Source organism: Macrotis lagotis, chromosome 3 (assembly GCF_037893015.1).
Source record: "Macrotis lagotis isolate mMagLag1 chromosome 3, bilby.v1.9.chrom.fasta, whole genome shotgun sequence".
NCBI classification, from domain to species: Eukaryota; Metazoa; Chordata; class Mammalia; order Peramelemorphia; family Peramelidae; genus Macrotis; species Macrotis lagotis.
Window position 1 is genome coordinate 298,261,846 of NC_133660.1, and position 24,169 is coordinate 298,286,014.

Below are 24,169 nucleotides of genomic sequence, written 5' to 3' on the forward strand. Positions count from 1 at the left end.
CTTCATGTTACTTGAATGTCTGTGAGTCTGTGAGAGTATGTGTCAAAGTTGTGTAGTGTTGTTATTCAGTCATTCTCCAGTCATGTACAATCCTTTGTGATAACATTTTTTGACAAAGATACTATCCTTCAGCAGCTCATTTTACAGATAAGGAAACTAAGGTAATTGATGTTAAATAACTTGTCTAGGGTCACATACTGAAGTTGAAAACTGTATCTGAACTTACAATGATGAATCCTCTTGACTCAAGGTTTGGCACCTTGAGTATCCACTGTCAGTAGCTAGGAAGCTGGGTTTTGCAGTAGATAGAGTCCAAAGTTTTGAGTCAGGAAGACCTTAGTGCAAATACAACCTCAGACCTACTAGATATATAACCCTTGACGAAGATGTAGAAACCTGACTTAGTTTCTTCAACTGAAAAATGAAGATAATAAATAGTACTTACTTCCCAGTGACATTGAATGAAGCCATATTTCTGAAATGTTTAGCCTGTCACATAATTAAATAAATGATTATTCTCCTCTTTTCTCTAACTCAAAGGAGATTTATTTAATATTATATATTTATATGTACATACTTTATTAAAATTGAACTACTCAAATGATAAATCAGTGAATGGAATATGTTTTAGGACAACAGATGTACTTAAATGTTTCAGAAATAATATCCTAACTTCACCCTTCTAATGACGAATAAGAATTTATCTATCAACTGCTATATATATATATACATATATATGTATATGTATATATGTATACATATACATATATATGTACTATACTAGATAGTCAGTGTCAGAGAATATATGACTCTTGGCCAAAATAAGTGTACAACCTGGTCAGAAACATACTTCTAATATAGAACACACACACGTGCACACACACACACACACAGACACACATACAAAAACACTCAAACACAAAGATGAAACTCAAAAGAAATTAGCAATTAAGCTCAAAATGTGGCTATTCAAAAATTGTCCTCTAGGAATTTAGGCAATTGAAAGACTAATTTAAATTGGGGTGGTTGATGAAAGGAAGAATAGACAGGAAACATCAAGTGAGAAAGATGAAATTTTGAAAAACTGAGAATGATAGGGAAATTTATTCAGTCTTTTATCACATATCATCCTACAACAAAAAGTTGAAATACCCACACACTTTAGGTTAATCATCAATCAGTTATTTTTTTCACAATATAACCTTCCTAATCAGGGTTCTGATATGGAGCGATAGGTTGGAATATGAAAATAAATGGAAATTTTGGGATAGTTTTGTGTAACCTGTAGATGACAGGTGAAGGCCATCAGAAATGCTCATATATATATATATATATATATATATATATATATATATGGTATAATAACAGTCCAATTTTATAATATGTCACTAGAAATATCTACCAAAACATAGATTCCTTCTATAAAATAAATAAATGGTCAAAAATATTTTACATGGATTTTCTATCACAGAATATTAGAGTTGAACATGACCAAGTGAAAAATGTCAGAGATAATAAACATTCTAAAAAATGAACCTTCCTATACAAAATGTAACTTATTAATAATGTAACTAAATATCCTCATTTTACAGAGACAGTCCTAACTATGAGAAGTGAACTATCTGTACTAAATACAATATTTTCAGAGAAAGAATTCATGGAAAGAATGGCAAAAGAAAATCTCAGCACTATGAAGGAATTTATTCTTTTGGGATTCTCTGACTTTCCCATGATCCAGGATATTCTGTTTGGTATTCTCTTAGTCATGTACATAAATATCCTGATTGGAAATGGCCTCATTATTATAATTACCAAATGTGATGCAGCTCTCCATACTCCCATGTATTTTTTTCTTGGAAATTTTGCCTTTTTGGAAATCTGCTACACATCTGTCACTCTTCCTAGAATGCTATCAGATCTTTGGACTCAGAACAGAAACATTTCTTTGTTGGCCTGTGCTGCTCAACTTTGCTTCTTTCTCATCCTGGCTGTCACTGAGAGTCTTCTTCTGACTGTGATGGCATATGACCGCTATGTGGCCATTTGCAAGCCACTTTATTATACACTTATTATGAATCACAAGGTGTGTGTCCAGTTGGTGGTGGCCTCCTGGATCAGTGGGATACCCATCATGATAGGACAGACATATCAAGTTTTCTCCTTACCCTTTTGCAATTCTAATATAATCAATCACATTTTCTGTGACATGCCCCCATTAATGAAGTTGGTCTGTGGGAACACATATTGGAATGAAGTCACAGCTTATTCAGATGCTCTTGTTTTTGGTTTTATTCCCCTTCTGTTGATATTTTACTCCTATAATAGAATCTTCATTACCATTCAAAAGCTTCCATCGGTAAGGGGAAGATCCAAAGCCTTCTCAACCTGCTCATCCCACCTCATGGTAGTGGGGTTATTTTATGGATCCAGTATGATTGCATATTTGCAGTCTAAGACTGGTTCCTTGGCAAGTGCAGAAAAGATGCTTTCTCTTTGCTACACCATTATAACCCCAATGTTTAACCCCTTGATTTACAGTCTCAGAAACAAGGATGTCATTGTCGCAATGAAAAAACTTTTTAAATGAACAGGCCCATGAAGGAATGAGATTAAAATAATTTTGACAATTTTCTAAATGCTGGTTGCACAGTTTCTTTAGAAAACTGCTTCCTGATTTATTCCTGTCTGATTGAAATTGTTATCATTGTCCCCTCAACTCCTTCAGCTATCTATCAATATTCTTATAATACAGTCCTTGTGTATTAAGAAGGCCAAAATTATTTTATGCTTAAAACACTTACAATAAGAAATTATCTTTCCTGAAAAAAGTAAAGTGTCAAATTTAGATACTTAGCTATATATATTTGATCACCACCTTGGAATATATGGGGGGAGAATTGTACAGGAAAATTTGGGATAGTATTATGTAACCTGTAGATGACAGGTGGAAGGCCAACAGAAAACATGTAAAAAATTTAGAAATGCAGAAATGCTTATATATGTAAATCATAAAATAACAGTCCAATTTTATAATATGGTACTAGAAATATCTACCAAAACATAGATTTCTTCTATGAAATAAATAAATGGTCAAAAATATTTTACATGAATTTTCTATCACAGAATATTAGAGTTGAATATGACCTAGTGAAAAATGTCAGAGATAATGAACATGTTAAAAAAAAGAAGCTTCCTATACAAAATGTAATTTATTAATAATATAACTAAACATTTAAATTTCAAATGAGAATCCTTAAGTTTTGCTTCATATTATCATTGCATAGTCTTTGATCTTACACATTAGTCAGTATCAAATGACTCCATAACGTTGTTTAAACCAAGGAAGTTAAAAATCGTGAGGTGATCACCAGAACTAGAATTTATTATTTTAATGAATTTTCCCCCTACCTTTAGAAATTTTTGGATTTTAATTTTTTGTAAACAATGTGTATCTATATCTCATGGTTCTTTATTCCATACTTTGGATTATTTCATACAATTCAACCCTGGTTTTCTGAATGTTCCTATATCATACTCCTTTAAAAATGTTACTAACAATCCATTATATTGATATACCACAATGTGTTAGTCATTCTGCAAGACATGAACATTTACTTTCTTTTCTCTTCCTTCTTTCCTTCCTTCCTTCCTTCCTTCCTTCCTTCCTTCCTTCCTTCCTTCCTTCCTTCCTTCCTTCCTTCCTTCCTTCCTCCCTCCCTCCCTTATACATTTATATCATTTCTGTTTTCCCTCATAGATAATTATTTTTGTCAGAGAAAAAAACAGTGGCAAAAAAGACATCAGATGATACATATTATCTGTTACAAATCATTACATTCACACTTAACCAATTACATATCTTAACTTATACACTAGCAACATTAGTTCATAAAGGGAAGAAGGATATCCTCATTGCCATTGTGCAGAAGTAGAAAGTTATCCAAAGAGGAATATCATGACCTATATAGTGCTAATCAGAAAATACATTGCAGAAACAAGATGATATCTAGGATCACCTAATTAAAACCCTTGTCACTGTTGCTCTTTTCATTCTTTCAAATTAAATCTATAGGCTATATTTAGAATCCTTCACTTGGAATCAGAAGATAACACTTCACAATAAAGTAAGTGAATAGGCCTAGGCAAAGAACTTTTTCCATAGAGATCCTTAGAACAGGAATCTTTTTTATTTAACCATCACTTAGGCGACTCTAAACTGAAACATTATTTTGCTTGAGAGTTTGATCCTTTTCAAATAATTAGATTTTAGATCTAAGAATACTTTTATATATATATATATATATATATATACACATATATACACATATATGTATATATGTGTATATATATATGTATATATATATATATATATATATATATATATATATATATATATATATATATATATATATATTAGTTTTTTTGCTAGGAAAGTGGGGGTTAAGTGGCTTGACCAAGGCCATACAGCTAAGGAATTATTAAGTGTCTGAGGTTGAATTTGAACTGAGGTACTCCTGACTCCCGGTCCAGTGCTCTATCTACTGTGCCACCTAACCAACCCATACTTATAATTTTAATATAGCTATCACAGATTCATTATAAGAATATTTGTTCTTAAATGAAAAAGAAATTTTGCTTCAAACTTCAAGTCCAACACTTCAAAAAAAAAGGATTTCTCAAGACAAGCTTCTTAATACATTTGTTTCATCATTTGTAAAATGAAGGTAATTTTCCTTATTCACCTAAAAGATTTTCCTCCTAGTACTATTTTGTACATAAAATGCAATATTGTACCTTATTAACTTTATTAAAAATAAATCATTTTCAAATGTTCATTATTATATGCATTGTTATATTTAATTTGTTCATCTTATGAAGTGAAAAAAGGAAATAGATGAATGAGTTTTTCAGATAAATTAAAGGTATGAATCAGGTTATTTCTAGAGGGAGAATCTTTTCTTTTCTTTTTTAGGTTTTTCTGCAAGGCAAACGGGGTTAAGTGGCTTGCCCAAGGCCACACAGCTAGGTAATTATTAAGGGTCTGAAACTAGATTTGAACCCAGGTACTCCTGACTCCAGGGCCGGTGCTTTATCTACTACGCCACCTAGCTGCCCCCTAGAATCTTTTCATTTCTAAGTGAACAGTTATGAATGGAAAATTACTGTTAGCTCTAAATTTCCTTATCATTTCAGGAATTCAGAATCTGCAAAAAAAAGTTGGAAATTTCCCACAAAATCATCTTAAAAATATTAATATTCAAAAAGCCATCTTCTTCAGACAACATTTTATTCAAATTTAAAAAGTGGCATCTCAAAGAAGAACATATCTAGCTTAAAAACCCTGAAAATAATGAAATGCCATCAAAGTAAAGGAATTCAATTTTCCTCTTATTGATAAAGCTAGCATTTCTAATACATTATTGTTTAATAACAATTATTGGGACTGATTTTTTCACCACCAAAAATGCTTCTAGCTTATCCCCAATACATTTAAAGCTTTTTTTGATGAGTTTTAGATAGATACTGTATATCATTTTAAGAAATGTTTGATTTATTGCTTTGCTGTCTCATGGTTTTAAAAGGAATGAATGGTTCATTTTGTCAAAGCTTTTTCAGCCTCTATTGAATTAATTATATGATTACTCTGAGGTTTGTTATTGATATGGCCAATCATGCTGATAGTTTTTCTTATATTGAATCAACCTTAAATTTCTGGTATATATTCTACTTCAACATAGGGTATTATCCTAGTGATTAGTTGCTGTTTTTTCTTTGGTAATATTTTCTTTAAAATTCTTTCAAGAAGGGGCAGCTAGGTGGTGCAGTGGATACAATACCGGCCCTGGAGTCAGGAGTACCTTAGTTCAAATCTGGCCTCAGACACTTAATAATTACCTAGCTGTGTGGCCTTGGGCAAGTCACTTAACCCCATTTGTCTTAGAAAAAAAAATCTAAAAAACAATTCTTTTAAGAAAACTTCAGAACCATACTGGTTTCATGGAAATAATATGGCAGAACTCCATCTTCAACTATTTCCTTTTCAAATGGTGTGCATATAATTGGAATTAATTGTTTTTAAATTTCTGGTATAATTCTTTTGTGAACCCATCTGGCCCTGAAGACGTTTTGCTATAGGGGTTATTTGTTGACTCTTTAATCTTCTTTTTCTGTAATGGAGTTATTTATTTTTTGAATTATAAAGATTTTTTTTTACTTTGAATTTTACAATTTTTTCCCCTAATCTTATTTCCCTCCCCCCCCACCCTCCACAAAAAGCAATTTTCCAGTATTTACATTGTTTCCATGGTATATTTTGTTTCAAATTGAATGTGATGAGAGAGAAATCATATCCTTAAGGAAGAAACATAAAGTATAAGAGATAGCAAGATTACTCAATAAGATATCAGTTTTTTTTTCTAAATTAAAAATAATAGTCCTTCGTCTTTGTTCAAACATGGAGCTATTTAAGTATTTAATTTCCTCTTCTTTTAATAGGAGCACTTAATATTTTTGTGAATATTCATCCATTACACTGTCAAATTTATTGGAATAAAGTTGTGCAAAACAGTTCTGAATTAATACCTCCTCATTAGTGGTATATTCACCTTATTATTCATATTTTTTGTTTTTTTTGGCAAGGCAGTGGGGTTAAGTGACTTGCCCAAGGTCAAATAGCTAGTAATTATTAAATGTCTGAGACTGGATTTAAGCTCAAGTCATCCTGACTCCAGGCTTGGTGCTCTATTGACTGCACTACTTAGCTGCCCCCACCTTATTTATTTTTGACAACAGTAATTTTGTTTTTTTGCTTTTTTTAAAAAAATCGAATTAACTAAAGTTTTATAAATTTTATTGGTCTTTTCATATAACGGACTCTTAGTTGTATTTAGTAGTTTCTTTACTTTTCATTTAATTAATTTCTCCTTTGATTATCAGATTTTCTAAACTGGTGTTTATTTGGGGATATTTAATTTGTTCTTTTTCTAGCAGTTTTTTGTTGCATGCTCAAATGCATTGATGTCTTCATTCTCCATTTTATTCATATATTCTTTTATATATATGCATACATACATACTTATTTTATATATATATACATATATATACATATATATATGTATATATATATATATATATATATATATATGCATGTATGCATGCCTTCACTGTCTCCCACAAGTTTTGATATGTTGTTTCCTTATTGCTATTGTCTTGGATGAAATTATTAATTATTTCCATTATTTGTTATTTGAACCATTCCTTCCTTAAAATCACATTATTCAGCTTCCAATTAATTTTAGTTCTGTTCAAGGCCCTTTTTGACAATTGATTTTTTTATTGTATCATGATCTGAAAAGGATGAATTTAATATTTCTGCTTCATTATGAGGGTTTTATGCACATTTATAAATACATAGGCAATTTTTGTTTAGGTGATATACTATACTACAGAGAAATAAATATATTGCCCTCTATTCCCTTCAATTTTCTTCAGAGGTCTAACGTTGCTAGCATTCTATTCATATGCTTAATTTCCTTCTGGTTTATTTTACAGTAATATGCATCTAATTATGTGAGAGGGAGATAGAGGTCCCCCAGCAATAGAATTTTGCTTCCCAGCTCTTCTTGTAGTTCATTTAGAGTCTCTAAAAAAATTTATGCTGTTTTACTTGGTGCATACATGTTTAGTATTGAAATTGCTTCATTGTCTATGGAACCTTTTAGGAGAATGTAGTTTCTTCCTTTTTCCTTTTAATGTGATCTATTTTTGCTTTTGTTTTGTCTGAGGCAAAGTTTGTTGCCCCTATTTTTTTCTCCTTAAACTGAAGTATAATATGTACTGCTATAGGTTTTTTTGTTCCCATTACTCTCTGAATCTGTCTGCTTCCAATGTGGTTCTTAAAAACAGCATATTATAGAATTCTGGTTTTAATTTACTCTTCTATCTGCTATCATTTTATGGGAGAATTCATCCCATTCACATTCAGTTATCATTACTAATTCCCTCCATCATAACTCCCCTCTGATTGTACTTTTCTTCCTCCCTTCATGCTATCCTTCCACAGCAGGGTTTTCTTTCTGCATACTTCCTCCCTTTACCAACCATCCTCCGTTTTCTTTCTCTTTTCCTTTTTCTTCATCTTGCTTCCCTTTCTTCTATCCTTCCCTCCTTTCCTCCTGGTCTGCTTTTACCCTTTAAATGTATGAAGGTTAATGTAAATTCTCTCTTTGACCCAAATCTAATGAGAGTAAGATTCAAACTGCTCTCAAACCATCCCTTTTCTTTATCTGTACTGAAATGGGTCCTTTGTGACCCTGATTCATGAAATGCAATTTAACCTACTCTACCGCCCCCTTCCTCCCATATCATTACAAAACCTCCCTTTTTAAATGTCTTAATTTTTAAAATTATTCCATCATAATCAACTTATGTCTATACATTCAATCTAGTTATACTCTATCAAATAGAATTATAAAAGTTATATGGTGGAATCAGTTTAATCTTACTGAACTTGCCATTTTATATATCTCTCTAGAGTCTTCTGTTTGAAGATCAAATTTTCAGTGCAATTCTGATCTTTTTTATTAGGGATATTTGCAAGTCACATACTTTATTAAATGCCCAACTATTCTCCTGAAACTGTATATTCAATTTAGCTGGGTAGCTGATTCTTGGTTATCATCCAAGCTCTCTTGCTCTCCAGAATATCATATTCCAGGTTGTTGAATATTTAAATATTGATACTACCAGGTCATATGTAATTCCAACTTTGTGTACTTGACATCTGAATTGCTTCTTTCTGGTCACCTGCAGGATTTTTCTCCTTGCTCTAATAATTCTGGAATTTGACTGCTATTTTCCTTGTTTTTTTTTTTTCCATTTTAGTATACCTTACAGTAGGTGATTAGTGGATTTTTTTCATTGAATATTTTACCCTTTGGTTTCAAGACGTCATATATCAGTTGTCATTGAAAATTTCCTGAGACCTGCTCTCTGAACTCTTTTTTTTTATCATGTTGTTCAAATAGTCCAATAATTTTTTTTGTTTCATTTATTTGTTTATTTCTTCTTATTTTGTACAAATTTTTTATACATTACTAAAATGTTCTTGTTTAAGAGTAAACATAATACCCCCTCCCCCCAAGAAAATATAGACCTGCCTATATACCCCAAAATAAAATAAAATAGTAATAATAATAGTAGGGGTGGCTGGGTGGGAGACAGATCACTGGCCCTTGACCCAGGAGCATCCAGTTCCAAATCTGGCCTCAGATACCCAACAATCACCCAGTTGTGTGGCCCCAGGCAGTCCATCCAGTCCCATTTGCCCTGCAACAGCCCCCAGAAAATAATAATAATAAAAAAATTGCTTCATTCTGGGTTTCAACACCACCAGCTCTGTTGTGGGTAGATCACATTCTCTAGGATAATTCCATCACAAAAGTTACTTCCATGTTTTTCCACCATTGCCATTGCTGGTTGTAATTCCCTTCATTCATACTTCTCTACTACCATGAACTATATTTTCTCTCTCCTTTTCCTCTGTCTCTGCTGTAGGGTAGTTGAGTGGTGCAGCAGACAGATCCCCAGCCCTGGGGCCAAGAGGCCTGAACTCACATACCACCCCTTAGCCAGCATCCACCCAGCCCTATGGTCCCGGACAGGCCATGCAATCCCAGCCCCTTGCAAGAAGTAAAAAAGAAAATGTGTTATATCTGACCACTTTCTGCCCACAGTCCATCCTCTCCTCCATCACTCACATAACTCTTCCCCCGTCCCCCCTGTCTCCCTTCTCTCCTTCTTATTACAGATGTCTATACCCCATTGAGTATATATGCTGCTTCCTTTCCTAGCCACCTCTGATGAGGGAAAAGATTCCCTCATTCCCCCTCACCTACCCCCTTCCATATCATTGCAACAGCTCATTGTTATAAAGAAAAATCTTATTATATGAAATATCTTGGCTTATTCCGCCCCTCCTTTTTCTTTCCTCCATTATATTTCCTTTTATCTATTGACTCCATTTTTATGCCTGCCACAATATATCTTCAAATTCAGTTATCTCCTGAGCTTCACCTATAAAAGCTCCTTCTACCTAATCTATTAAATGAAAAGGTTCATATGAGTATTATCAGTATCATTTTCATATACAGGAATACATGTAGTTCATCATCATTAAGTCCCTCATATTTTCCTCTTCTCCTCCACTCTCTATGTTTCACCTGAGTACTGTATTTGAAGATCAAACCTTCTGTTCAGCTCTGGCCATTCCAACAGGAATATTTGAAATTCCCCTGGTTCATTGAAATTCCATCTTTTTTCCCTGGAAGAGGACATTCAGTTTTGCCAGGTAGTTGATTCTTGATTGCATTCTAAGCTCTTTTTGTCTTCTGGAATATTATATTCCAAGCCCTATGAGCTTTCAATGTAGTTGCTGCTAAGTCCTGTGTGATCTTAACTGCAGCTCCATGATATTTGAATTATGTCCTTCTGGCTGCTTGTAATATTTTCTCTTTGACTTGGGAGTTCTGAAACTTGGCTATAATATTCCTGGGGGTTATTTTTTTTGGATCTCTTTCTCGGGGAGATCGGTGGATTCTCTCCATTTCTATTTAGCCTCTGCTTCTAGGATATCAGGGCAATTTTCCTGTAATAATTCTTTGAAAATGATGTCAAGGCTCTTTTCCTGGTCATGACTTTCAGGTATTCCAATAACTTTTAAATTATCTTTCCTAAATTTGTTTCCATATCAGTTATTTTTTCAATGAGATGTATCACATTTTCTTCTAATTTTTCATTCTTTTGGTTTTGAAGTAGAGTCCTGATTTCTCATAAATTCAACAATCTCCATGAGTTCTATTCTTTGTCTGAAGGATTTTTTTCCTCAGAGAGCTTTCTTATCTCCTTTTCCATATGGCCAATTCTGATTATTAAAGCATTCTTCTCCTCAATAACTTTTTGAACTGTTTTATCCATTTGACCTAGGCTGGTTAATAACATGTTATTTTCTTCAGCATTTTTTTGGATCTCCTTGACTAAGCTGCTGACATCATTTTCATGTTTTTTTCTGCATCTCTCTCATTTCTTTTCCCAATTTTTCCTCTATCTCCTTCACTTGATTTTCAAAGTCTTCTTTGAGCTATGTCATGCCCTGAGCCCAATTTCTGTATTTCTTGGAGTCTTTAGATGGAGGAGCTTGGGCTTTCTCATCTTTAGCTTGTTTTGATCCTTCTTGGGATCACAACCAAAGTATTTCTCAGTTGTATTCCTCTTTTTTCTCTGCTTACTCATTTTTCCAACCTGAGCCTGGTTTTGGGGTGCTTCCTGAGCTTTTGGGACACCCACAAAAGGATCTCAGTTTGTGAGGTTTTGTCCTCTCTCCTGGTCTGTGAATGACCATACACAGCCGCTCTGTCACGGGGCTGAGGTGGGGGGAGGTCCCTGCTGTTCTATGGGGAACCTAGACTGTGGTCAGTATCTGAATGTCCTCAGAACCCCAGAGTCCTGTTCCAGGGGCAGAGGACAGAGCTCTGCAGTCTCTCTTCAATCCCTTCCCTAGGTTCAGAGCTCATGCCATGGGGGAATCCTGCTTACCAGCTCCACCTGCTTCTGGTTCTTGGGTCTGGGCTGCCCTGGCCAAGCTGCTCACTGTGTCCTGAGGGCTGGGCTTCATGTGCTCTAGCTGGCAGAGGTTCCCCCCCCCCGCTGTTCCCCCAAGTTGTGCTTGATGCTCCCCGGGGTGTAAATCAGGAAACTGCCCTTGCTGCTGTGAGCTGCCCTTCCCAGCACCCTGGGGTTGCCTCCAGGAGGCTGAAGTTACTTCACTCTGGCAGGCCGCCCCTCCAAGTCCAGTGGAGCTGAGCCTTTCTGCTCTTTTCAAGGTTACCTTGGGTTGGAGAATTGCCTCACTGGATCCCTCCGTGGGTTCTGTCTCTCAAAAATGTAGTTAGAGTTCTTAGCTTATAAGTCTTGCTCCAGAGCAACTGAGAGAATATCCTCTCCTGTCACCATTTTGGATTCACCCCCCCCCCCCCCCAATAACTCTTATAACATCTTTACTGGATCTATTTTCCAGGTCAGTTAATTTACCACGGACAAATTTTACATTTTCATTTTTTAAATGTTCTTTAACTCATTTTCCTGTCTCATGGAGTCACTAGCTTCCTCTAGACCCAGCCTATTCTTCAATGTGTTATTTTATTCTGTTAAGTTTTAAATATCATTTTTCCATCTGATGTATTTTATTTTTCATTTACCAAATTGTGTTTTTCCAAGATTTCATTTCTTTTGTCAATTTCTGTTGTGTGATATTAAATTTCTCTTGCATTTCTGACCCCAAATCTATCATTTTTATTTTTATAATACTTTTTTGAGATCTTCCAAGAAGAGTTTTATGTGCTGGACACCAGTTCATATTCTCCTCCAGAGCTTCACATATAGTACCTCTTCTGCCATCCTTTTCTGAAATAGTGTTTTGTCTATCCTTATCACCAAGGTAACATAAAAAACCCCATTTTTCTCTGAACTTTCTTATTCATTTTGAGATTTCTTACTGGGTCCAATCCTAAGATTCTTTTGTTGTTGGAGGGCCTTAGGGTTACAAATTCCAGTGCACTGCTTTCTGGGTCTTCTGAGAAGGGGAAGCCAACTGCTCACTCCCTGGGCCATTGGGAATGATGAGAACTTCTGGGACTGTCTCTTGGTTGTCTAAATCAGAATGTCAACAGCTTAGACACTGTGTTAGATCATCTGGTTCAGAATTCCCAGAGGATCATATTTTGGGTCAGACTCCAGTCTGAACTCCTGTCCAGGACACTGGCATTGGAATTCTCTCAGTCCTGCTGCTGCACAGTTGATCCACCTCATCTGAACTCTAAGACCCTTCACTGGAGATTCTCCCAAAGCTGTGAATCCAGGTTAGTCCCTTCCTCACCTCACTGCCTGTACACTGGGTTTTTGTTCTCTGACCTGGGTACACTCATACTCCTGCCTTCCCCCACCCAAACAGATCTTGCTAGAAAATCTTTCACTCTTCTCCTTTTGGGATTATGTTACTCCAAAATATGATTGGAGGCTAAGTCAATGTCATTTCTGAGGGAATCCCAGAAGAACTTAAGAAAATTGTTGATTTCTATCTGCCAATTTTACCAAATTGTTCACAACCGTGGAAAGAGAAGAAGGAAGAAAGTGTAGTAGAAAAATATGGAACTCATAAACTTGCAAACAGATGTACATAGAAAACAAGTTTTGCATATGATTGGAAAATTTTAAAAGGTAATAAACCCAGTTAAGTTTGATAATTCAAATAGCATTCAAGCATCAAAATAGACCGAAGATAACAGGAAAAATTGAAAAGATATGTCAAAATAAAAACTATTCTGTCAATGAAAGTGGAATTATAACATTTGTATTCATGCATCTAGAATTCTGTCTATATGAGAATTTGGAAATGGCATTACTGAAACATAGAAAAATACAAAGAAATCATAAAAAGGGGAAAATTATCCATATGTACAAAAATATTTAGATTAGTCCTATTTGTGATGGCAAAGAATCATAAATTGAGGAGGTTTTCATTAATTAGGGAATCTCTAAATACATTATGGTATAGTAATATTATGGAGTATGACTGTTGTACAAAATTCATGAAATGGCAGACCAGAAAAATACATAAATACTTATGTGAACTGATGTTAAGTGAAGTGAACAGAACCAGGAGAACACTGTACAATTAACAGCAACATCTCCTCTGATCAGCAGTACATTACTCAAGGAAATTCTATATGACTTGTCTTGGAAAATACAATCCACATTCAGAGGAAGAACTATGGAATCTGGGAAAGAGCCAGGATGGCAGAAGAAACACATGGACTTTCTGAACTCCTGATAACCACTCCAAATAATTTTAAATGATGAATTTAACCAAACTCTGGATTGACAGAACAAATGGAATGAGTGAGCAAAACAATTTTCCAGTTGAAGACAATGGGGAAGAGTCATAAGAAGTTTCTAAAACAACAGGTTTAGAAAGGGCAGTCCAGGTTGCTGTGGAGTGAACCATTTCCAACTATACAGAAACAGACTCCAGGTCTCAAGGATCCATTGCAGTAGTAGCATGTTCTTGACCTCTCTGTCAAGGGAATACCAAGGAAAACTTAGAGGGTCAGTAGGAAAAGTCTCTCAACAGGGCAGAATGGAGCACAATCTAATGCAGATCAGAGTCGACTTGAATTTAGGGAACCAGAAATAGGCTTGTGAGCTACCAAGTAGCCATTTCCAAAGAATTCATCCCATTGAGGGTAAGGGATTGAGGGAGAATGCAGAGACATCTTTGTAATCCTCTGTTGTTTTGCCCATATTCAGATCTATGTCTCAGTCTGGGGCCCTACTTTCAGGAAAAGGAGCAGAAGCACATCAGAGTTAGGTTCTCCTCACAGTTTTAATATAGAAAGGATTCCAAATAGTCATCCATAGACTAGAGCACAGGATAGGAAAATAGTCATAGCCTCTCATAAGACCATGGAGGAAATGAAAACTTATAGATCCCAAGGAGTATCTCTTTAAGCAGCTACAAAATCCATCAGAATCTTAGGGCAATGTGGTGTGTACCTCAGAAGCTGAACCCCCACTTAACAAACATTTAAATCAGGTCATAGACTAGGGATATGAGCAAGGAACAGAAGGCAAAAAAAAGAAAATTCTACCACAGAAGTTTATTTTGATCATATGGAAGATTGAAATGCACACTAAGAAAAGATAATAAAGTCAAAATTTCTGCATCTAAAGGCTCCAAAAGCAATATGAATTTTTCTCAGGCCATAGAACAAATCAAAAGAGATTTTGAAAATCAAGTAAAGGAGGTAGAAATAAAATAAGCATCTTGGTGAAATAATTACCAAAAAATACTGAAGAAAACCAATATATAAACCAATTTGCATCAAATGGAAAAAGTTGTCCAGAAGTCCATTGAAGAGAAAAAAAATTCTTTAAAAAGCATAATTGGCCAAATGGAAAAGGAAATACAAAAGCTTCTTGAAGAAAATAATTACACCAAATATTGAATGGAACCAAGGAATACCGAAGACTTTGTGAGAAATCAAGAAACCACGAAACAAAATAAAAAGCATGGAAAACTAGAAGATAATGTAAAATTTCTTATTGGTAAAACAACTGAACTAGAAAACATATCCAGGAGGTATAATTAAAAAAAATTATTGGACTGTCTGAAAGCCTTGACCAAAAAAAAGAGCCTAGATGTCATTTTCAAGAAATTATTCCCAAAATATTGCCTCATATCATAGAGATAGAAATAAAAATAGAAATATTCTACCTATCACCCCATAAAAATTCTGAAAATAAAAACTTCCAGTTATATTATAGTCAAATTTCAGAACTCCCTGGTCAAGGAGAAAATATTGCAATCAGACAGAAAGAAATAATTCAAATATCATGGAGCCAACATCAGGTTAACACAAAATTTAGCAACTTTTACATTAAGGATTTGTAGGACTTAGAAGTAGGTTGTTCTTGTCTTCATTATTGAAGAATACTAAAATGACATTACTATGTTTGAGAAAAATTACAGTACTTCAATCTGTGATTGATCATACTAATATGAGCTTAGAATGTTCTACAATCTGTTGGGCACAATACTCTAAACTTATTGATGTCATGTTTCCATTGAGCTGTTGCAATACTGCCTTCCACATAGAGTGCAGCATCCTCACTGATGAGGGCACTCCATATTGCATGGTCTTTCAGGCCTATTGGATTTTTTGTTGACTATGAGTTTGTGGATGGTCCATGCACCCATGATTGCTGGAATCTTCTTTGAAGAAATTTTTCTGGATTTTTTTGTGTCTCAACTGCACTGTGGGTTTTCCCAACTTCTGCTTTTAAAGTGGCCAGGGTTGATTAACAGAAAGTTTTTAGGGCACCTTTTCTAGCCCCTTCCTCTTATCAGGAGTGAGCCCAGGAAACTCCTGGATCTCACTTATGCCTTCAGTGGATAAACGAACCTATTGCCTGGGTCACCTGTGTACAGGGTTCTGACTACAGCTACCAGTGTATCTGCACCTGCGCTTCATCACAGGCCCATTGCCACAGGACTTTGAGGAATGGTTCTGAATTATTTCTTTTGTTGCAAGCCTAAACTTTATTTAAGTGAGATATGACTTGGAATATGATATTGTAGAAGTCAAAAGCATTTGGATTAGAGCCAAGAGTAAACTACTCAGCAAAACTGAATATACTCTTTCAGGGGAATGGATAGCTATTCAATGAAGTAGGGGCTTTCAAGGTTTTCTGATGAAAAACAGAAAATTGGATCTTCAAATACAAGGTTCAAATAAAGCATGAACAAAGTAAACAAAAAAGGCAAATCATATGGTAAGATGATACTGAGAATTAATTTGAACTTTGTCTTTTTTGGGGGAAGTTATAAGAAACATAAAGACAAGGCACAGGTGGGAATTGAATTTGAAGGAATAATATATTTTTAAAATGGAGTTAATGGGGAGAGACAAGAATATTGTGGAGAAAAGGAAAGGAGAGACAAAATGGAATACCATTTTATATAAAAGAGATGAAAAAATCTTTATCAGTGGAGTGGAAGAGGGGGAGGATGAGGGGGAGTGAGTGAATCTTACCCTCATTGAAATTACCTCAGGGAAGGAACAACATACTTATTCAATTGGGTAAAGAAATCTTTCTTACCCCAGACAAAAGTAGAAAGGGGATAGAAAGAAGGTAATGAGGGAATGGAGGGAAGATTGTGGGGGGAGGCAGTCAGATGCAAAACACTTTAGAAGAGAGATAGGGTGAAAGGAGGGAGAAAATAGAATAAATGGGGAATGGTAATAGGAAGGAGGGAAAGACAGCAATAGCAGCTGGGGGGGAAATACTGAAACAATTATCTCTGATAGAGACCTCATTTCTCAAACATAGAGAGCTAACTTAAATTTATTTTAAAAATAGAGCCATTCCCCAACTGATAAATGATCAAGAGATCTGAACAGTTTTAAGATGGAGTTATCAATATAATATAATAAATCATTTAAAAAATGTCCTACCACCTATAAGAAGGAAATTAAAGAGATAATTTGGGGCTTCTTTGCTGATCTGTTTCTCAATAAATTTGTTGGCTTCTATGGGTAAGGAGGAGAGAAGGGTGGCTTGTAGAAAAATATGGAACTGAAAAGGAAGAATGTTGAAAATTCTTTTTTTCATGAAATTGGGAAAAATAAAATAAAATGGAAAAATAAATGTAAAAAAGAGAAAAGGAAAGAGAATATCTTTTGCTAAAAGTTATGAAGTATAAATGCTAAACATATAGGCATCAATTGAAATGCAATCTAAATTTTTGAAACAGAAGTTGAATAAGATATGGAAGACAATAGATGATGAAACTGTTATAGTCGGTAACAGAAGATTGTCCAACACAATGAAAGTATTATTGTTGAATGAAGAATTGTAAATGGCTAGCTAGTCTCAGTAATACAATGATACAAGATAACCCCCAAAAGACTAGTGAAACATACTATCTGCTTCCAAAGAAATAATTAATATTGTATGAATACAAATTGAGGCCTGTTTTTTTCCACTTTCATTTTTTCATTTATTTTAGATTTCTTACACAAAATGACTAATAAAGAAATATTTTTATATACAATAGTATATTAATAACTTTTTTCTGTTTGCTTAGCAAATAAGGGAAGACAATAATTGGGGACTCAAAATGTTAAATAAAAATGTCAATTTAAAAAATAAAGACATGGAATACTTTAATCTTTCCTTACTTCTTACATACACAACAATTCTGTGACAAAGGGGTAGCTAGTTTTAATTGAAATATAATGATGAATGAAGATTATCAAGGGACTTAAGTACAAACTTTTCAATGTTGCATACTCAGAAAGCAGCAGAGCTAAATATGCTACAATGCTTCCGACTCTAAAGCCCAAAGCTCTTTCCAATATTTCACATTTTCTTATTAGTGAATGTTTAAAGAGTTGGATTAACATCCAACTGACTCCTGATTAAAAAAGGAAATATGGTCAGGGACAGAAATTGTCTCCAGAGAGTATAGTAGGTCAAGAATGCTTTCTATTTAAGAGCTTGCTTCATTCAATTCAATCATTATTGTGATAGCTTATTTTTTCTGTGATGTAAATGGCAATATTTCTAAAATTATTAATGATTAAAAGAAAGGATCTATCATATTGTAGAAACAATGTTGAAAGTGACAACTGAGTTTCTTGAAAACTAGAAAATTTTTTGTAGCTTTACCTTAGACAAACTATTAGTAATGCTTAAATTTCAGTTTCCTCCTCTGTAAGGTCAAATTAATTGTGCCTATAGCAGCAATAATAAAAAAAAAAACAACCTTTATGAAAATAGACTTGAATATGAGTATTTTCTTTTAAAAATCAAAATACACTATAAAATGGAAGATATGTATGCATAATATTTTTCCATATTAGTGAAAGTAATCATCTGGATATGATTTTTATCACAACAGGAAAAGGTAAGTAAGATTTATTCTACACATCTAATTTGTATATCTCTCCTTTTTAACAGAGCTGATTTTATTAGTTGATTTCTAAGTCCACTGACCTTAGAAAATTACAGGAAGGATGTTAGTCAAGGACCAATATTTAATAAGGAAAAAGGAGACATTCATGTGAAATTATAATTATAATCTCCTGGTTCAGAGAAGGTTTATACTGTGAAAGCACTTGTGCTATAAAAATTTCAAACATTATTAGTTGAAAAAAAAAGCATGAATAGGAAAACAATTGGAAAAGAACAGTTTTCTCTGTCACTCTGTCTCTCTCTGTCTCTCTGTCTCTGTCTCACTTCCTTTCTCTCTTTCTTAGTATCTCTCTCTTTCTGTCTGTTTCTCTTTCTGTCTCTGTCTTCTCTCTCATCTGTCTGTGTATTTCTTTCTCTGTCTCTCTGTCTCTCTGTCTCTCTGTCTCTCTGTCTCTGTCTCTGTCTCTCTTTCTCTCTCTCTCTCTCTCTCTCTCTCTCTCTGTCTCTCTCTTGCTTTCTCACTTTGCCTCAGTATCTTTCTCTGTGCCTTGCTTTCTCTCTTGGTCTTTGTCTTTATCTTCTTCTCTATAAAGGTGAGTAATATTCCATTTTCTTTATTGTTATCAAAATGTCTTTAGTTACTATGTTTAATTAAGAAATATAGGAATAATAAGTTTGACTTATAAAGGAAAAGATTTATTTTGCTTAGTCATTCTTTGCTCATATTTAGAAAGAATTATGCTATTTTTAATGCAAAGGCAGTTTTCCTAAAGGACTTCATGTATGGGGAAACTCCAAACAGATTGCCTGCTCAGTCTCAGTCTTTAGGTAGAAGTGTTTTGGTCAACAGGTTTTTCCTCTGAGAAGATTAACTGCTTAGATCCATACACCAAGTAAGGAGCTGCTTACAAGCCAAATGCATGAAAAATAAAAAAAAATATTTAATTAGTTTAATTCTTTTTTCCCATCTCACAAATATTTTACAATCCAGCCTTGTCCCACTTGCATTTGTATTTAACTATTGTCAACTTGCCAGGAATGAGTCTAGGGCAGAGAGATCATTCAAGCATCACTTTTACTTTTGCATTCAAATAATTTGGAATGAAGCAATGTAGTGCTGGGAGACTCTCTGACACATAAATCCTCCAAAACTGATGTTCTGTGTTCTATAGTGATTTATTTTTTGCTCTTTTATGGACAACTTCTGTTTTATATCATGGACATTTCTGGTATAGACTTCATGTCTATCTCATAGTAATTTTCATGCGACATCATGCATATAACCTCAGGATTTGGATGCATTCTATCACAATATAATTTTATAATTGATGGTTCCCTGGGTATATCGATACTCTCTGACTTCCAGTGACTCAAAAAACCTGAAAATTTAGAAGCCTTAGTATTCGCTGACTTACCTGAAATTCAGGACATTTTGCAAAGATATTTAAGCTTCAGGAATTTATTTACATTGCATATAGATTATCAGATAAGATGCAAAGTATCTGCCTATTCATGTCTGAGTATAAAGATGAATAACAATAGAATGAATTAATAGTAAATGAAATAGAATTCTCTGATATTTATGTTTAGACTAATAAATTGTTGTAAATTACAATATTTCTTACTAAAAGCAGAGCAAAAGAATATTGTTCTTTAATGTCATACTCTCCCTTAATAACTATTACCAGACTAATAGAGTCAGAGAATTTAGACATAGAAATGAACTTATCACTTAAAAGAGAGAAAGATGGGACACTTGGATGGCACATTAAGCAATGAAATAACTTTTTTTCAGGATATGAATTTTCTTTAACTAGAATAATCAGGATAATGGAAAAAATATATATGCATATATATGACTTCAAATTTAAAAGAAAATATCAAATATAAAATATGACTTGAGATGGAAAACAAACTAGGATAAAAATGTAAAACCAAAATTTTCTATTCTTTTTATATAATGTCAAAACACAAAATATCCAAACTAGATGAGTATTAAAAAAATACAAGTTATAATATGTTACATTAGTCATCATCTAATATAACCTGTTCATTTATCATTTCAGATTCAGAATCCAGCTCTGAATAAAAAAAATGAACATTTTTATTGTAATAATTTTTAAGATGTATTATACAGGAAAATTGATAGTCAAAAATATTACTGTCATGGAAGAATTTATTCTCCTGGGATTTTCTGAGTTTCCCAACTTGCAAGGGTTTCTTTTTGTTATTTTTTTAGTCATCTATATATGTATAATTTTAGGCAATGGTCTCATCATTTTAATCACCAATGTGGAACGAGCCCTCCAAACACCCATGTATTACTTCATTGGAAACTTCTCCTTTGTGGAAATTTGTTACACATCAGTCACTCTCCCCAGAATGCTTAAGAATCTTTGGAGCCAGAAAAGAAACATTTCTCTACTGTCATGTGCTGCACAACTGTGTTTCTTTCTTATTTTGGGAATCACAGAAAGTTTTCTGCTGGCAGTAATGTCCTATGATCGCTATATGGCAATCTGTAATCCACTCCATTACCCTGTAATCATGAACCAGAAGATGTGTGTCCAGATGGTGATTGGATGCTGGGTCACTGCAATTCCAGTCATAATAGGGCAGACATATGAGGTTTTCTCTGTGTCCTTCTGTGGTTCAAACAAAATCAATCATATTTTTTGTGACATGCCCCCATTACTGAAACTGGCATGTGGAGATATCTCTGGTGCCGAATCTTTTCTTCTTATTGATTGTCTCCTATTTGGCTTGATTCCTTTTCTATTGGTACTCTATTCTTACAGCAGAATCCTCAACACAATTCTGAAGCTCCCATCAATCACTGGCAGATCCAAGGCCTTCTCTACTTGCTCATCTCATCTTATCGTTGTATGCTTATACTATGGCTCTGGTATCATTGCATACCTGCAATCCATGTACAATTACTCAGGCAGAACAGATAAGATCTTCTCTGTATTCTACAGCATTGTAACACCAATGATTAATCCCATGGTATATAGTCTCAGGAACAAGGACTTCATTCAGTCAATGAGAAGACTATTTTCCAAATGTTGAGGGTAAAGAATAAAATAATTTTTATAATGCATCATTTATCTTGAGCCATTTTACTAGTTTTTAATCATTTTTTTTCTTCTGTACCATTCAAAATCGTATAATTCCCTTCTTGTGATCTGGCATGTTTGAGCATTCTTTCTTTCCAGCCTTCTTTGATAAAAAAAGTGTTTTTATTTATAATTAAAGAACAAATCAATTTTGTTATTAAAGTGGCTGGTGATGTTTTCAAGCACTATTCATAAGGAACTACCTTTCCACCAAATGGGTGAGTTTGGGGCAAGTAAATGCTGCGTTAGATAGAGCACTGGCCTTAAATAAGAGAGAAGGATCTAATTAAATAGGCAGACTCAGACACAATAGCTATGTGACCTTGAGCAAGTCACATAGTCCTAATTGCTTCCAAAAAAGCTGTGCACCTTCACCCAGGCACTTTTAGTTCATTAATCTAGACCAAATACTTATTGTCTGTAATGGTCCATACATGACACAGCAATGATATTTTCAAGGACAATTACTCCCACTACAACCTGAGACCACTGAGAGATTCTACTGAATCAAGTTCTCTGAATTCTTCTAATTTTCAATGATTCATTCAGTTATTTTTTTTAAAAAAAATGACTACTTGAAATTCTCAATACATATTTATTTCATTATTTATTTCTTTTCCTAATTTTATAATGTTTTGGGGATATTTGAATATCATTGAAAGCTGATGTACATACATACTAAATAATCCTGCATTAATTTAGATTTCATTGACATTATTTCTTGAGATTTTTCCCACCGAAATCAGAATATATTGTATACCTTTGCGGTAATCTAATAATCCTTACGTTTCTACTTCCTTTGTTTTACAATTCACTTCTTTTAAAAATAGCATTTGGAGATATATTTAAGCCTAGAGGAAGAATACAGAGAACTTGTGAGAAAATTTGTTTATCTTTAACATAATACCAGATAAGCTATTTCATTATATTTTTAAAGATAAAGGCATCTAACATGGGTTAACAAAAACACAATTAGAGGTACCGAGAAATAATTGAAGAATATTTTTAAAACTGATTTGAAAGCTTTTTGGAAGTAAGCTGGAGATGTCTTTACTTTCACTCTCACAGATTAGCTACTGGGATCTTGGTAAAATGACTCTATGGACATTTAGACCACAACCTGGAAAGCACATGCACCCTTGGGCATCTCTGCCAGGAAGCACTGTCCTACTATATCGCAGTTAGTGACATGAGATGCCTCTCTTGAAAAGAGTTTGTTCTTGTCATAATTAAAAAAAATAAGTGTACCTTTTTATATGAAAGCTGATTTTCTAGTTCACCATGCAATATGTTGAATTTAAAAGAAAAAAAAATAAAACTATGTTCTCATTTAAGAATCCTCACTCAATCTTCCAAAGAAAGTGATAAAATAGTGATAGCAAAATTAAGAATGTTTCTTTTTTGCTTTTACTTCTTGAATCTTTTTATTTAATATTTATTCTCATTTTGTGCAAATAATGTTTTTTCATTAATAAATTATTCTTGTTTAAGAGTAAATGAAATATCCCCTCCCCCCATAAATATGGACTTGCTTGAGTGATAAAGTAAAGGGGAGAGAAAAAATTAACATTAAAAAAATCATAGAAATTATTGTAGGTATGGCCAGGTTTCACAAGGGATGGAGCACCAGCCCAGGAGCCACGAGCACCCAAGCCCACATCTGGCCCTGTGCACCCAACAATCATCCAGCTTTGTGATATGTAAGCCACCTGAACCCCACTGCCCAGTAAAAACCAAAAAAGAAAAAAAGAAAAAAAAACGCAAAAGTGTACCTTTTTATATTAAAGCTGATTTTCTAGTTCACCATGCAATATGTTGAATTTAAAAGAAAAAAAACAAAAATGAAACTCTGTTCTCTTTTAAGAATCCTTACTCAATCTTCCAAAGAAAGTGATAAAATAGTGATAGCAAAATTAAGAATGTTTCTTTTTTGGTTTTACTTCTTGAATCTTTTTTTATTTAAAATTTATTCTCATTTTGTTCAAATAATGTTTTTTCATTAATAAATTATTCTTGTTTAAGAGTAAATGAAATATCCCCTCCCCCCATAAATATGGACTTGCTTGAGTGATAAAGTAAAGGGGAGAGAAAAAATTAAAATTAAAAAAACAATAGAAATTATTGTAGGTATGGCCAGGTTTCACAAGGGATGGAGCACCAGCCCAGGAGCCACAAGCACCCAAGCCCACATCTGGCCCTGTACACCCAACAATCATCCAGCTTTGTGATATGTAAGCCAACCTAACCCCACTGCCCTGTAAAAACCAAAAAAGAAAAAAAGAAAAAAAAACGCAAAATAAAATAAAATAGCAATAATAATAGGGTTGGCTGGGTGGCAGAGAGAGCATTGGCCCTTGAGCCAGGAGCACCCGGGTCCAAATCTGGCCTCTGACACCCAACAATCACCCTGCTATGCAGCCCCAGGCAGGCCACCCAGCCCCATTTGCCCCCAAAATACGAATAATAATAATAAAAAATGTGCTTGAGTCTTTGTTCCAACACCAAGAACTCTGTCGTGGGTG

At 34.1% G+C, this 24,169-nt stretch overlaps 2 protein-coding genes across 2 annotated transcripts; both read left to right on the forward strand.

Moving 5' to 3' along the window:
• The first annotated feature begins 1,666 nt into the window (after positions 1-1,666).
• On the forward strand, positions 1,667-2,587 carry LOC141519588 (olfactory receptor 10AG1-like). Its single transcript, XM_074231789.1, has one exon. The coding sequence runs from the start codon at positions 1,667-1,669 to the stop codon at positions 2,585-2,587; it is 921 nt and encodes a 306-aa protein (XP_074087890.1).
• Positions 2,588-20,655: 18,068 nt separating this feature from the next.
• LOC141519589 (olfactory receptor 10AG1-like) lies at positions 20,656-21,600 on the forward strand. Its single transcript, XM_074231790.1, has one exon. The coding sequence runs from the start codon at positions 20,656-20,658 to the stop codon at positions 21,598-21,600; it is 945 nt and encodes a 314-aa protein (XP_074087891.1).
• Positions 21,601-24,169: the final 2,569 nt, after the last annotated feature.

What these genes read in the sequence shown, in the direction of transcription:
- LOC141519588 (XM_074231789.1), top strand. Translation starts at nt 1,667, where the DNA reads ATGGCAAAAGAAAATCTCAGCACTATGAAGGAATTTATTCTTTTGGGA.
- LOC141519589 (XM_074231790.1), top strand. Translation starts at nt 20,656, where the DNA reads ATGTATTATACAGGAAAATTGATAGTCAAAAATATTACTGTCATGGAA.